Source organism: Schistocerca nitens, chromosome 4 (genome assembly GCF_023898315.1).
Source record: "Schistocerca nitens isolate TAMUIC-IGC-003100 chromosome 4, iqSchNite1.1, whole genome shotgun sequence".
Classification (NCBI taxonomy): Eukaryota; Metazoa; Arthropoda; class Insecta; order Orthoptera; family Acrididae; genus Schistocerca; species Schistocerca nitens.
In genome coordinates this window covers 509,580,904-509,597,533 of record NC_064617.1, presented here as the reverse complement: position 1 = coordinate 509,597,533, position 16,630 = coordinate 509,580,904, and the positions used below count along the sequence as shown (strand labels likewise).

Here is a 16,630-nt window from a genome sequence, read left to right as displayed (position 1 = left end):
GGGACAGCCGAGTTGTGTGTGCTGACCTCGGTGTTGGAAGTGAGAGGTGAACTAATCATTGCGTATCGAATGACCCCGTCTATTCCGCTGTGACTGGATAATTTTAATTACAGGATTCCAAGTTTCATCCAGTTGAAAACCGTTGTCACGATTTCTAAGACCATAGGCAAGACGTATTTCCACCGATTCTTTGATTAACTGGAAAAATTTTTGACTACTGCATTCCAATGCATGTCCCATGGATTTTAACGGTTCCGTAGACGGTGTATCTTTCATGTTCTGCACAACGCTCTTGATAGTTCGCATCGTCTGGCCTATATATGCAGCACCACGCTCACAGGGAATTTTGTAAACGCCCTTTTTTTCAGTTGTAAGTCGTCTTAAAGGGATCCAGCTAGGGTCATGCTCTTCGCTGGAGGGCGGAAGATAACCTTGATTTTATTTTTCTTAAGCAGTCTGCCTATTTTATCAGAAGAAACATTCCTGGTATATGGAAGGAACGCAGTTGATTTATGGTTGTCATCAGTGTACTCACTGCGTTGCTTTCTGTTATTATAGCTGTGCATGGCCTTTGCGTTAAATGAAGCCATTCTCTTTAAAGACGTTCTCCAAGTGTTCTAATAATGCGTAGAGGTTTTCATCGCCCCATATTACGTGGGTCCAATGTAGTAAGGCACTGAGAACACCGACAGTTTGCGAGGACTGACTGCAGCTAGACGCCTGGAGATACAGATCTGCGTGCGTGCGTTTTCTATACGCCAATTGTCCCAATGACCCATTATTCTTACGGCGCACTAGCACGTCTAGAAAGGGTAAAGTCTCACCATTCTCAACCTCCATTTCTGGTCTGCCATGAGGCCATACAGTAAAAGTTTCATCTACATAACGCCAGAAAACCGTAGGATTTAAAACAGCAGACTCAAGTGCTTTCTCCTGAAAGCCACCAAAGGGGACAAAGGGCTCTCCATGACGATGCCGTCTTTTATTCAAAGAAATCGTTATTAAGTAAGAAGTAGATCGAGGAAAGAGTATGTTCAGACATGGCCGTCAATATACTGAGTTCTGTCTTTTAGAATGCCCTGAATCTAGCCACAAATCTGGTCCGATGGTTGGCAAGCTTGTATTTTCAAGATGTAATGGTGCACCTCATTGTTTGTGGTGCAGTTCACCTGCTGGAACATCATGTGTATACGTTTAGTGCTGGAGGCTTTCGTGTAGTTTCACGGCACGTAAAGCACGTGTAAGCAGAGAGTGTTGTCGGCAGGTGGACATCCTGGACACGGCGGGGGACATGCAGTTCCCCGCGATGCGGCGGCTGAGCATCGCGACGGCGCACGCCTTCCTGCTGGTGTACGCCGTCACGTCGTCGGCGTCGCTCGCCACGGTGAAGCGCTGCCTGCAGGAGGTGCGCGAGCAGCGGCCAGACTTCCAGGAGATCCCCATCGTCGTCGCGGGCAACAAGCTCGACCTGGCCGCCACGCACCGCGAGGTCGCCATTGAGGACGTCTCCGAGTGGCTCTTCTGCGAGCTCCCCAAGCTCAGGTGCGCTCTGTTCTCCCCTTCCTGCCGCTTGCGTTTCACTTTTAACCTCCAAAATACTCAACCTGTGATCGTGTACAGGGGCGGACAGAAGTATATTCAAATGTCAGCTGTATGCTACTAAAACAGAACATTTAACTACCAAAACATACACCATAAAGTAAATAAATCTCTTCTATGTTTTTAACAAATATTTGTTTCATTTTAATGTCACGTGTCTTTACTTAAATTAAACACAACTACATTTTCGTCATGAAAACTGTACAATGTTCTCCCAACAATAGGACTAAACAAAACATAGCGCTCTAGTAATTGGTTGTCATGCCTTTTCTATGAATAAATGATATCGAACACCTTGGTACTGTATGTGGAGTCGGTGACAAAATTCGTGACACCCTTCGCCTCATCGTTATGCTGAACTGAATAGCAGTACTGTCTGTTATAAATGTAAATGTCGTGTGACTAGGGCCTCCCGTCGGGTAGACCGTTCGCCGGGTGCAGCCTTTCGATTTGACGCCACTGCGGCGACTTGCGCGTCGATGGGGATGAAATGATGATGATTAGGACAACACAACACCCAGTCCCTGGGCGGAGAAAATCTCAGACCCAGCCGGGATTCGAACCCGGGCCCTTAGTATTGGCATTCTGTCGCGCTGACCACTTTTTTATTGTCACCTATTATTGCAAGCCGGCCGCGGTGGTCTCGCGGTTCTAGGCGCGCAGTCCGGAACCGTGCGACTGCTACGGTCGCAGATTCGAATCCTGCCTCGGGCATTGATGTGTGTGATGTCCTTAGGTTAGTGAGGTTTAAGTAGTTCTAAGTTCTAGGGGACTAATGACCACAGCAGTTGAGTCCCATAGTGCTCAGAGCCATTATTATTGCAAATTTGTTTATAGGAGACTTCGAGGAACGTGCCTTAGAGTTGCCGGCTTTGAAACCTACGTGTTTTTTCAGACACGTAGACGATACTTTTCTTGTTTGGCCTCATGGCAGTGAGAATCTGGACGACTTTTTAGAACACTTGAATTTCATCCACCCGAATATTCGTTTCACGCTGGAGGTGGAATAGGTTCAAACGGTTCAAATGGCTCTGAGCACTATGGGACTCAACTGCTGTGGTCATCAGTCCCCTAGAACTTAGAACTACTTAAACCTAACTAACCTAAGGACATCACACACACCCATGCCCGAGGCAGGATTCGAACCTGCGACCATAGCAGCAGCGCGGCTCCGGACTGGAGCGCCTAGAACCGCACGGCCACCGCGGCCGGCGGTGGAATGGGATGGCTGCGTTCCGTTCCTTGGTGTGTTGGTAGCAGGAAGGCTTACGGTACATTGGGACATTTTTATAGGATGCCTGCTCACTCTGACTCGTATCTTCACTGATACTTGTCACCACCCAACTAAGCGTGAAGGGCTACGTCATACCTTGATTCATAGAGCCCACGTCATTTCAGACACTGGGAGTTTGTCAGCTGAGTTAACCCACCATGAGGTCACCTTCCATCAGAATGGATGTAGTGAAAGACAGATGAGAAGTGCGCTGCGTCAACGACTAAGCGTGCACCAGGTGAGTATAGATAATACCAAATTCTCGCAAACGTCTACGGCTTTTCTGACTTACGCAAGGGGTATGCCCAACAAAGTGTCGTAATTTGAGGAAATACGAAGTTAAATATGTTTCCGGATCTCCATCTAAAGATCAGGGTCCTTTTAGGTCCCGTAAAGGATGATATTACAAGGGGAGGTCACGACTTTGGGGTCACGGATTTACTTCAAACCTTGTACACCTTTAGTAGGCCAATAAAACAACATAATGTGCAAGTAGTAAGGTGCACTACGCTGTCAATTCCGAGAAAATCGCAAAAGAAGTTTTATTAGTCTATTGTGTACCCGATGTACCTGTGGCGGCCGTACCAAGTCATTTGGTCACGTGCTTAGCAAGATGGTCGTGGGCGAGGCGACTGTTCGAAACACGCAACACTTACTTTTAGTCTATATTTTTATCACTAGTCACATTATTTAATTTGTGTGACATTAGAGAGGTAATGTAATGAAACAAACACATGCATTTTCGTGAAGTGGTAGTGAATTTCATATGTTATTTGACTATTTACTACTTTTAATTAGTTTCAAGAACGAGGGACAGGTTTCGAAAGCCCAAGTCAAACCTCAATAAATAATGATGCGACTGACAATATTTAGTAATATAGTAAGTCACAATGTGCCGACCAGAAGAGTAACGTACAACTACTCGTCGGATGTGTTCTCGACATCACATGTTGCAGGATGGTATATAAAGAGCAGCCCTCTGACCGAACACGCTGAGCTACCGTGCGGCTACCACTTGACCATTATGAACTGAAACGTCTGGTACTAACCACTGATAGATACAGCACGTAAGAGACGCGTAAAACTTCTCTTGCGATTTTCTCGGAACTGCAGAGTAGTGTACCTTACTACCTGCACATTATGTTGCTTTAATGGCCTATTAAAGGTGTACGAAGTCTGACGTAAATCTGCGGGTTTCTACCGTATTCCTTGCACTTGCGGCTTGTCATATATTGGCCAGACTATCAAGACTGTGGACGACCGGTATACTGAGCATAAGCATCATGCTCGCTTACAACAGACGAGATAATCGACTGTTGCAGAACATCGTCTTGGTACCGGTCATGCAATGGAATATAACCACGCGGCGATTCTGTCAGGCACTTCCAGTTGCTTATTAAGAAAGTAGTTGAAATTAAATAAAGATTAAAATTGAGATGAGGTTTTTTACTGAAATTCTGCCTGTACTTCTGCTTCCTACCTCGTCAAAAATCGGGGGCAAAGAGTTAATGCTGCCTCAGCCGTTGTTTAGTAATTTTCACTATCGATAACTTGTGGCCTCGGCCATCTCTGGCTGTGTGATGGCGCTAGTGTTTACAGAGAGAGTGCGCGCGCGTGTGTGTGTGTTTTATCTTTCCGGCATTGCTCTGCGTATCGACGTCTCAAATTCATTTTCACGGCGCTTACTTCCTGCAGCTTTGCCCTGAAAACGACAGAGTGTGCACCTGTCGAAATATCGGCGGTTGTCGACGACGTCAGCTGCCTGCAATCCCTTAAGTTATTACAATAATTTATACGCCGTTTTACATGTGGCGTTTCCTGGTCCTGCCTTCCGATTCTTGCCAGATGTTCTCGCTCAGGTTCAAATTGGGAGACTTAGGTATGTGTTTTGGATGTGTGAGATCTGTTGTAGATGATCGTAACCTAGCTACTTCAGAGTATGCTTAGGATGGTTGTCTTGTTGGAAACAAAAATTATTTGCAAGATTTACGTTTTGTGGGCTTCTGTGTGGATGTTTTTAGAGTATAATCTTATAAACATTCTTGTTCATGTCGCCATCAATGAAAGCTTGCTCACCCACATCACTTGACGCCATACATCGCCATACCATTACGCTGCCGAACACACTGTTCGACCGTAGCTTCCATATTTTTAGTAAGCTAATCGGTATTCATCTGGCTGCACACCTAATCGGCAATCCCTCGCTATACAAAGAACTTGCTTTCATTTGACAATAACATATGATCGCGGAACTCAGTTTTCCTTTTACATACTCATTGACAAATACCGAACGCTCGTTCTCGTTTGCTTTACTTACATACGGTTTTCTTCTTGGCGTTTTGGAATTGCACTCGGAACTGTTCAGGACCCTACGAACTCTTCTTTTATGAACCACCTTCCCAAGATGTTCTTCAGATGTGCTCCAATTTCTGTTGCTTTATTCTGGGATTTTGCTTCACTCTTTTCATCACTTTGTCCTTTATCTCTGGAAGTAAGTTTCGGTGGAGCACCTATCGTAGACTGATTCACTATGGTATTCGTCGTGTTATAATGTTGAACGACAAACCACGCAGCTGACGGATTTCTTCTCCAATTTCTTTATCAGTCTTATAATGTTCAAGCACACGCAAGATGGTTGTTCCCTCCTCTAAGGCCGTATCTTTTCCTTTCCGTCCCAAGTGGACTGTGGCCACTCGCAGCTGAACTTGCTTGTACTGTGTGGTAGAAGGCGAACGAGGAGCTCCGAAGGTACAAACATATCATTAGGATTTGCACCGTCTACTGAGTTTATTGCTGCATCAGAGAGCGCCTTGGAATACCTGTGTGGTTAAGGTAACGTTGTTATGGGAAAATATAATACTTGTTGAATAATACACACGCATTTTTGTCATTCGTGCACTGTGTATGAGACACACGAGAACGGGTCAATGGAATCACGACTTAATGAATAATTCCATATTCTGTGTCGAATAATTGAACATTAAAAAGCTGCATATCAACAGATTCGAATAAGTCCGTCCGCCTCTATAGTCCTTGTCTATAGGAATATGTTCACCCTCAACACCACATATTTTTCTCAGCGATGGATGACTTGTTGGATGCTTCGCTTGTATAAATCCCTTAGTATGAAGGGCAACATGGCGACTGATGAAAACCGCAACAGCTGCGTCAAAATGATATATTGCGCACGATCAGTTTCGTGAGATTATAGTCACCTCTTCAGGTAAGCAACTGTTGATCTTTCAGTACATACTGTCTTTAAAACGTGAACATGCAATAACGTCTTGCAGACGGCCGGTCGCGACAGTTGCATTGGAGGGTATATAGAGGGTGTTTATAAATGAATATCGGGGTTTTAACGCTTTATAATGTTTATTACATTAATGGAGCCCCTTAGGGATATTGCTGCAAGGGAGGGGGAGGAAACCAATGTGCACTCCGTGTGCATACCGGGGGGAGTCATTCCAGATGTGGAAAGGGTCCTTCCGGATGCCATGAAGGGTACAGGGTGCACCCATCTCCAGGTGGTCGCTCATGTCGGCACCAATGATGTGTGTCGCTATGAATCGGAGGAAGTCCTCTCTGGCTTCCGGCGGCTATCTGACTTGGTGAAGACTGCCAGTCTCGCTAGCGGGATGAAAGCAGAGTTCACCATCTGCAGCATCGTCGACAGGACTGACTGCGGACCTTTGGTACAGAGCCGAGTGGAGGGTCTGAATCAGAGGCTGAGACGGTTCTGCGACCGTGTGGGCTGCAGATTCCTCGACTTGCGCCATAGGGTGGCGGGGTTTCGGGTTCCGCTGGGTAGGTCAGGAGTCCACTACACACAGCAGGCGGCTACACGGGTAGCAGGGGTTGTGTGGCGTGGACTAGGCGGTTTTTTAGGTTAGATGGCCTCGGGCAAGTACAGAAAGGGCAACAGCCTCAAAGGGTGCGGGGCAAAGTCAGGACATGCGGGGACCAAGCAGCAATCAGTATTGTAATTGTAAATTGTCGAAGCTGTGTTGGTAAAGTACCGGAACTTCAAGCGCTGATAGAAATCGTTATAGCTACGGAAATCTGGCTGAAGCCAGAGATAAATTCTGCCGAAATTTTTACAAAGCACAGACGGTGTTTAGAAAGGATAGATTGCATGCAACCGGTGGTGGCGTGTTTGTCGCTGTTAGTAGTAGTTTATCCTGTAGTGAAATAGGAGTGGATAGTTCCTATGAATTATTATTGGTGGAGCTTATACTCAACAACCGAGGTTAATAATTGGCTCCTTTTACCGACCTCCCGACTCAGAAACATTAGTGGCAGAACAACTGAGAGAAAATCTGGAATACATTTCACATAAATTTCCTCAGCATATTATAGTCTTAGGTGGAGATTTCAATTTACCAGATATAGACTGGGACACTCAGATGTTTAGGACGGGTGGTAGGGACAAAGCATCGAGTGACATTATACTGAGTGCACTATCCGAAAATTACCTCGAGCAATTAAACAGAGAACCGATTCGTGGAGATAACATATTGGACCTACTGATAACAAACAGACCCGAACTTTTCGACTCTGTAAGCGCAGAACAGGGAATCAGTGATCATAAGGCCGTTGCAGCATCCCTGAATATGGAAGTAAATAGGAATAGAAAAAAAGGAAGGAAGGTTTATCTGTTTAACAAGAGTAATAGGAGACAGATTTCAGACTACCTAACAGATCAAAACGAAAATTTCTGTTCCGACACACAATGTTGAATGTTTATGGAAAAAGTTCAAGGCAAACGTAAAATTCGTTTTAGACAGGTACGTGCCGAGTAAAACTGTGAGGGACGGAAAAACCCACCGTGGTTCAACAACAAAGTTAGGAAACTACTGTGAAAGCAAAGAGAGCTTCACTGCAAGTTTAAACGCAGCCAAAACCTCTCAGACAAACAGAAGCTAAACGATGTCAAAGTTAGCGTAAGGAGGGCTGTGCGTAAAGCGTTCAGTGAATTCGAAAGTAAAATTCTATGTATCGATTTGACAGAAAATCCTAGGAAATTCTGGTCTTACCTTAAATCAGTAAGTGAATCGAAACACCACATCCAGACACTCTGGGATGATGATGGCACTGAAACAGAGGACGACACGCGTAAAGCTGAAATACTAGACACCTTTTTCTAAAGCTGTTTCACAGAAGAAAACCGCACTGCAGTTCCTTCTCTAAATCCTCGCACGAACGAAAAAATGGCTGACATCGAAATAAGTGTCCAAGGAATAGAAAAGCAATTGAAATCACTCAACAGAGGAAAGTCCGCTGGACCTGACGGGATACCAATTCGATTCTACACAGAGTACGCGAAAGAACTTGCCCCCCACCCCCCCCTTCTAACAGCCGTGTACCGCAAGTCTCTAGAGGAACGGAAGGTTCCAAATGATTGGAAAAGAACATAGGTAGCCCCAGTTTTCAAGAAGGGTCGTCGAGCAGATACGCAAAACTATAGGCCTATATCTCTGACATCGATCTGTTGTAGAATTTTAGAAAATGTTTTTTGCTCGCGTATCGTGTCATTTCTGGAAACCCAGAATCTATTCTGAAGGAATCAACATGGATTCCGGAAACAGCGATCGTGTGAGACCCAACTCGCTTTACTTCTTCATGAGACCCAGAAAATATTAGATACAGGCTCCCAGGTAGATGCCATTTTCCTTGACTTCCGGAAGGCGTTCGCCGGCCGTGGTGGCCAAGCGGTTAAAGGCGCTACAGTCTGGAACCGCGCGACCGCTACGGTCGCAGGTTCGAATCCTGCCGCGGGCATGGATGTGTGTGTGATGTCCTTAGGTTAGTTAGGTTTAAGTAGTTCTGAGTTCTAGGGGACTGATGACCTTAGAAGTTAAGTCCCGTCGTGCTCAGAGCCATTTGAACCATTTGAACCGGAAGGCGTTCGATGCAGTTCCGCACTGTCGCCTGATAATCAAGTAAGAGCCTATGGAATATCAGACCACCTGTGTGGCTGGATTGAAGAGTTTTTAGCAAACAGAACACAGCATGTTGTTCTCAATGGAGAGACGTCTACAGACGTTAAAGTAACCTTTGGCGTGCTACAGGGGAGTGTTATGGGACCATTGCTTTTCACAATGTATATAAATGACCTAGTAGATAGTGTCAGAAATTCTATGCGGCTTTTCGCGGATGATGCTGTAGTATACAGAGAAGTTGCAGCATTAGAAAATTGCAGCGAAATGCAGGAAGATCTGCAGCTGATAGGCACTTGGTGCAGGTAGTGGCAACTGACCCTTAATATAGACAAATGTAATGTATTGCGAATACATAGAAAGAAGGATCATTTATTGTTTAATTATATGTAGCGAAACAAACACTGGTAGCAGTTACTTCTGTAAAATATCTGGCAGTATGCGTACGGAACGATTTGAAGTGGAATGATCATATAAAATTAATTGTTGATAAGGCGGGTGCCAGGTTGAGATTCATTGGGGGAGTCCTTAGAAAATGTAGTCCATCAACAAAGGAGGTAGCATACAAAACACTCGTTCGACCTATACTTGAGTATTGCTCATCAGTGTGGGATCTGTACCAGGTCGGGTTGACAGAGGAGATAGAGAAGATCCAAAGAAGAGCGGCGCGTTTCGTCACAAGGTTATTTGGTACGCGTGATAGCGTTACGGAGATGTTTAGCAAACTCAAGTGGCAAACTCTGCAAGAGAGGCGCTCTGCATCGCTGTGTAGCTTGCTGTCCAGGTTTCGAGAGGGTGCGTTTCTGGATGAGGTATCGAATATATTGCTTCCCCCTACTTATACCTCCCGAGGAGATCACGAATGTAAAATTAGAGAGATTCGAGCGCGCACGGAGGCTTTCCGGCAGTCGTTCTTCCCGCGAACCATACGCGACTGGAACAGGAAAGGGAGAATATGACAGTGGCACGTAAAGTGCCCTCCGCCACACACCGTTGGGTGGCTTGCGGAGTATGAATGTAGACGTAGATGTAGACAAGCCGATTGTTTTTCCTCTGCACGATGGCATCTACCGGAAGGACAAAGCAACGGTGCACACATCTCGCCGTGTACCAGCACGGTTCGAAGAGCGCCAGGATGAGTTAATAGTACTTCCCTGGCCACCAAGCTTCCCGAATTTAAGCCCAATTTTGAATCTGTGGAACCACATTAAGCGGTATGTTGGCTCCATGGAGCCTCATCCTAGAAACGTAGCGCACCCGGCCACAGCGCGGTAGTCGGCAAGGCTCCACATCCCTGTCGATACCTTCCAGAGCATCACAGACTCTCTTCCTGCACGGCTTGCAGCGGTCACATTGCAGAAGGTGGTAATGCAGGCTTCTGGAGGGTGGTCACATTAACGTGACTAGATCGCGTAATTACAATAACTGAATAACAACACTGGCAAAATCATCCTATAAATAGTTTAAATCTTAACGAATAAAGCTACGCACTGCTAAGCCATGGATGCCACCATACTTCCATGGAACACAATACCCAGTGCGAGTGGTGCCGCGCCTGGCACGTCCAGGTCTCGTTACGATTTCTGTCAGAGAGAACTCGTGACTCACAGTCTTTTGCTGACGTGCGGTCGTATTCCCTCCCGCTATTCAATTTCGCCGTTAGGCGAATGCCATATAGCTTACCATTAACAAGGCTTGTTTTCTTTGTACTAAATCTGTGTTGTTTAATTAATTTTTACTCGAGACGTAGGCTTCCCTTCGTTAAGGCTGTGCATTTGTTCTTTTTTAGGATTCCGCGCGTCAGTCGGTAAAAATGGAACCTTTATAGGATCACGTTGTTATCCGCCTGTCTGTCTGTCCGACTGTTAAAAACTCTTTTTCTCAGGATGGGGTATACGTATCAAGTTGAAAATTTATGTCGCATACTGAAGTGTATAATCCCTTGACAATGTAATAAATGTAAGCTTCTAAATCACTGCAACCAAAAGGTACGGTCATTTATGTCACATATTCTGATACTTGCAAACTCACTCATCAAAATCTGTAGGGTGCTTCCGTTGACCTAGACTCGCGAATTTTTTCAAGAAACAAAGCTTTACAGCAGAAGTAAAGTAATAAATCCGGTTATTGTCAATCTGTATTTATATCACACGAAAAAGTATGCTCTAGTCATTCGTTTATCGATTATCTATCTGTCCTTCTGTTAAGACCCCTTTTTCAGGAACAGGTTGACTTATCAAGTTCAAATCCATGTCACATAATAATATCTACGGTCCCTTGGCAGTGTAAAAAAATAACAGTCTTAAGTTAATGCAATCAAATGATACGGCTTCCTAAGTCATATATTTTGACTCTCGCAAACTCACTCATCAAAACCCGTTGGGCACTTCCCGTTGAACGAGAGTCAAGAAATTTGGTGAAAAGCAAGGTTTCATAGTAGAAGTACAGGAAAAAGTCCGAAAATTGTTAATCTGTAATTATATTACGCAAAAAAATTTGGCTTTTGTTATCCGATTGTTTGTCTGTCCTGTTAAGACCCAGACCAGTATTTCTGGCTTGCTGTAGCAAACAGAAATCTACTAATACCAGTATTGCTGGTCCCTGTTTTGATCAGAACAGAGGTGGAATCTTCCTACACGTCGGTCAGGGACCTGAAGATGGCGCAGTAAATCGCCGAAACTAGTAGCATAATAAAATAAGTTTGGAAACTAGACGGGTGGAAGGCATTTAATTTGACACCCTTTATCGAACAGCCGAGTCCCGCAACCATCTTTGAAAAGATGGACATGCACATCCTGGTGACTCGTTTCTGACATCTCGGCGCCAGGGCCGGTTGGCCACGTAGCCCCAACCACACCCGCTAATTCGTTACCTTGCAGCATTTTACTGCATTCGATTGCATATATTGACATATTATGGCACGTTGCATCGTTTATAGTAGCAAGCTTCCTCTGCTGTGCGATTTAGTCAAAGCGCTGTAATGAGCCACATACAAATTGTATTTCAGGTGTGATGAAGTGCCTTAATGAAGCAATACGCCACCTAGTTCATTACGTTACAGTGATTACTGCGTCATTATGTCTTCCAATTAATAGTAGGAAAATTTAGATTACATGCAAAACAGAATTCGGAAAACATAATTTGTATTCAACAAATGACGTCCGTACATGCAAATGTATCTAGAGAGCTTGGTATCAAACGACACACAATTTTATGGAGAATAATATGCAACTGTCAGAAGTATATGTTCTCTATATTGAAAATATACTTTCCATTGGAATTAAATACAGGCTAGAAATCTAATAGATTGTAGTCTGTGTTAGTAGGCGTCTTATCTGGTATGTACATACGAGGGCGTGCTGAAAAGTAAAGCCTCCGAATTTTCAGTGTGAAAACTCCTGAAGCTTTTTAAATAAAACAAACGTCATTTGCATTCTGTATCTTTATTCTTAGTGTCTACATATTTGCAGCCCTCTCTGTAACGTAACAGCGTACTGTAATCGAGTTTCGAATGCCATGAAATCGTCCACGCATGGACGACCCTGTCCTTTAGCTTGACAATGTCATTCTACAGCGCTGCGACATCTACAACAATCAGACGCCTTTGATTTACTGTCATCGATCATTCCCCGTATTGTCCCGATTTGGCCCCATACGATTTTCATGTCTGTTTCCAAAATTTAAAGAACACCTCCAAGGACTTCACTTTGATAGTTATGAAGCGGTGCAAGGACATGACAGGTTGTGGTTCCGTCCAAAAAGTCAAACATTCTAAAGCGACGGCCTCAACAGACTGGTCTCTCGTTGGCAGAAATATGTTCGTCACCAGGCTGACTATGTTGAGAAATAAATGTGTAGACATGAAGAATAAACAAGCACAATGGTAATAAAATTTGTTTTATTTAAAAATCTTAGAGTTTTCACATAAAAAAATTCGGACGCATTACTTTCCAGCGCCGCGCGCGATTAGCCGAGCGGTCTAGGACGCTGCAGTCATGGACTGTGCGGCTGGTCCCGGCGGAGGTTTGAGTCCTCCCTCGAGCATGGGTGTGTGTGTTTGTCCTTAGGATGGTTGGTTGGTTGGTTTGGGGAAGGAGACCAGACAGCGAGGTCATCGGTCTCATCGGATTAGGGAAGGACGGGGAAGGAAGTCGGCCGTGCCCTTTGAAAGGAACCATCCCGGCATTTGCCTGGAGCGATTTAGGGAAATCACGGAAAACCTAAATCAGGATGGCCGGACGCGGGATTGAACCTTCGTCCTCCCGAATGCGAGTCCAGTGTCTAACCACTGCGCCACCTCGCTCGGTGTCCTTAGGATAATTTAGGTTAAGTAGTGTGTAAGCTTAGGGACTGATGACCTTAGCAGTTAAGTCCCATAAGATTTCACACACATTTGAACATTTTTTTACTTTCCAGCACGCCATCGTACAATCGACATTTGTATGTGTCAGTAACGAAGTTCTGAATTTATATCATACGGAAAATGGATTTCTCAGTCATTTCCTTTGTCAGGCAAGAGAATATGTTCATTCAAAGGAAACATCTTTCTTTCCATTAAACTACAATAGTGGCAGTCCTCAACCATAATTTTATATATGCAACACCCCACTCGAAAGCGAAACTTTCAAACTGCAGATTAAGTGCTATTTTGAGACAGATTAGTGCTACGCGTCGGACTGAGACTCAAATAACGATCGTCACCTGTTGCTGGGTAAGTTCTTCCAAGAGGTCTCAGAGCATACCTCTTGCCTCGGACGATATCATTTTCGAATTCTTCACGCGTTCTGCTACACGCAGTTAAGCTGCAAGTTCAGCCGTCGGCACACGTACTGTGCATTCGAATGTCAACATTGAGCGTACCGAAATCTGACGTCATAGCGTGAAAAAAGCACTTTGGGAAGTCTTTCCGAATGTGCAGAGCAACCAATATCTAGGCATGTAAGATACTGTGAATGTGTGTTTGAACGTAGACCAATTGGATGGAAGAACGCCACCTACGTCACGTAACCCCGTCTCTCTCCAGTACAGAGTCGAGAGACACCGTAATGGTTTTTGGTTAAAGCCCATATTTGGTGAGTTTTATATGCATATAAGCCGATTCCAAGCACCAGCAAATTGAGGACCTCTCCAAAGCCCGTCGTTAATTGTGTCAGTTGTTGTAATAAAATTACGAGAAACGTCATATTAGTGGTTACAGAATTTCAAGGCAATGACACTTAACGGACCCATTAAAAACGCTCTGTTCTTGGTAAAATTTGTTTTATTTTAAAAATCAGTAATAACATACATATGATTAGAGCTTTCTGGAGTCAATAAGACCCAAAATATGGTCTTACTCCATTCATGGTCGGGGTAATGTAATGAATTGATATGCAGAGTTGTAAGGTAAATGTGTGGCTTATTCGCGTGTCACGAAATCTAAGTATTTTTTTACTCACCTTCACGTTTTCCAATAGGTTTCAATAATTTCTAATTAATTTACATAAGTATATTTTATAATACCTGCTGTTATGTAAATATAAGTGCGCTCTCTCTGGGGATTGAATTTGTTCGACTGACTTTATCTACAAGACAACTTGCGCTACTTGCAGCAATATATTTTGCTCTTTTCTGGTTTTGAGTCTTCTATTTCACAAGTTGTAATGATCCTGCTACTGAATAGGAACAGTGAGCAGTTAAGAATGACCTTTTGGTTTTACTAAAAAGTGAGAACGGCGAAATAATTTTTGTCTAATGTGGAGAACTACTGTAAATTTGTATCGCACTATTTGTAATGGAACTTTTATAGGCCAACGCCCTCACTGACTGGACATGATACTTTCCTTTTTGCCTTATAACATTTTCATTGATATTAAAGGTTTTATTGATGTGTACTACAAGCAGAACAACATAACTAGCCTACGGAAAAGGCAGGAAATGTGCGTCTCAGTAGAGATAATGTTGGAATATTACTCCCGTCCATTTCGTAAACAGTTTGATACGTGAGCCAGATACAGCCAACTGCCGCTGGAGCACTCTGTCACTGCGTACGCCACGTTGAAGCAAACGTACCGTATGCAAAAGCTGCATCGTTTCTTAGAGTTCAGCAGCACGGTGAAATCGGCACGCTCAACATTGATGTACGAGAGCACCGTTAGTGTGCCGAAGGCTTTAGCCAACACCAGAGTTGTGTTCTATCAAAATTACGGTTGGTAGTTTTGGTACAAAACATAAATAACATAGTAACTGGTAGGATTAGCGCTAGTATTGGTAGCATCGATAGCAAAAGAAATTTAAATGAATGTATGTGAGAGAAACTGACGACTACCATTTTTTGTTTGTTTGCGCATAGTAAGAACCACAATTCGTTTAGTGTAGTCACTGCCTTACAGAATATAATTTCCATTTTATAGTACCTACATCCATACAGAATATAATTTGCTTTTTATAAGGTATAAGAATTAGTTGATCGCGTAACTTCTGCTCCTTTATTTAACCGAAGCTATTACTTCTCATACAAGTACAGTATACAGTTGCAAAAAAAGAAAATCTGTATAATGATTGTTATTTTGTATTCAATAGAACGTTCTTCGTCTTGAGCAAGGGCAAGGGAACCCTGTTATTACTGCTGAGTGTGAAACTTGTCTATGAATAACAGAATGGTGTTTTACATAAGCTCAGTGAAGTATTGATATTTGTTATGTTTTTGTTTTGCGCTTTTTATTTTACTTTCTTTTGAGGAAATTGCGTTTTTTGGCGTTAAATGATACATTTGCTTTCTTTTTTATTTTTACTATAACATCCCTCTCTTTCACGTTACAAATCATCAATTTTCGAATAAAACCCCAGTTAAACTTTGACAATTTCAATTTTGATATATATACTGCTTACTTTAAGTAATAGATAGGAGGATAACGATGTAGAACAAAGATGTTCCATAGGTTACGTGACCCTTTATACAGGATGTCCGGATATTCCCGTTACAAGCTTTTAGGGCTTGTAGAGGGGAGAGAGTGTAAAACATAGGAACCTATGTCCGTTCTACAACGGTTCCAATTCATATGTTTAACTCACTCACTTCTCCTTGAGGAAGTGAACTGGGCGTGACGCATTACAGATATTAGGTAACACTTCGAAAGAAAACTATATGACAAATCCATTTATCACTTAAGCGCATTTGTTTGTATCAGCACTTAAACTTTACATTCTGTACAGTATGCTGGGTTCTTTTCTGTTTTGGAATAATCTAAACACGTAATCTTTAAGTGTTAATACAAACAAATATGTTTTTAGAATGAGATTTTCACTCTGCAGCGGAGTGTGCACTGACATGAAACTTTCTGGCAGATTAAATCTGTGTACCGGACCGAGACTCGACCTCGGGACCTTTGCCTTTCGCGGACAAGTGCTCTACCAACTGAGCTACCGAAGCACGACTCAGGCCCCCTCCTCGCAGCATTACTTCTGCCAGTACCTCGTCCCCTGCCTACCAAACTTTACAGAAGCTCTCCTGCGGACCTTGCAGAACTAGCACTCCTGAAAGAAAGGATATTGCGGAGACATGGCTTAGCCACTCTGGGGGATGTTTCCAGAATGAGATTTTCACTCTGCAGCGGAGTGTGCGCTTATATGAAACTTTCTGGAAGATTAAAACTGTGTGCCTCACCGAGACTCGAACTCGGGACCATTGCCTTTCGCGGCCAAGTGCTCTACCAACTTTTTTTTTTTTTTTTTTTTTTTTTTTTTTTTTTTTTTTTTTTTTTTTCATCCTTGATCCTTGCGCTCGCCAATTTCTGCCTTCTCGGCCTGACTTCTATGCCATTAAAAGAATGTTTAACACAAA

At 43.6% G+C, this 16,630-nt stretch overlaps 1 protein-coding gene across 1 annotated transcript in view; it reads left to right on the top strand.

Moving 5' to 3' along the window:
* The window catches only part of LOC126251604 (GTP-binding protein Di-Ras1), a 70,315-nt gene that overhangs the window by 41,369 nt on the left and 12,316 nt on the right, over positions 1–16,630 (top strand). Inside the window, exon 2 of the mRNA XM_049952136.1 lies at positions 1,265–1,542. Within this exon, the coding sequence (XP_049808093.1) occupies positions 1,265–1,542 (278 nt within the window). The remainder of the gene's footprint in view (positions 1–1,264; positions 1,543–16,630) is intronic.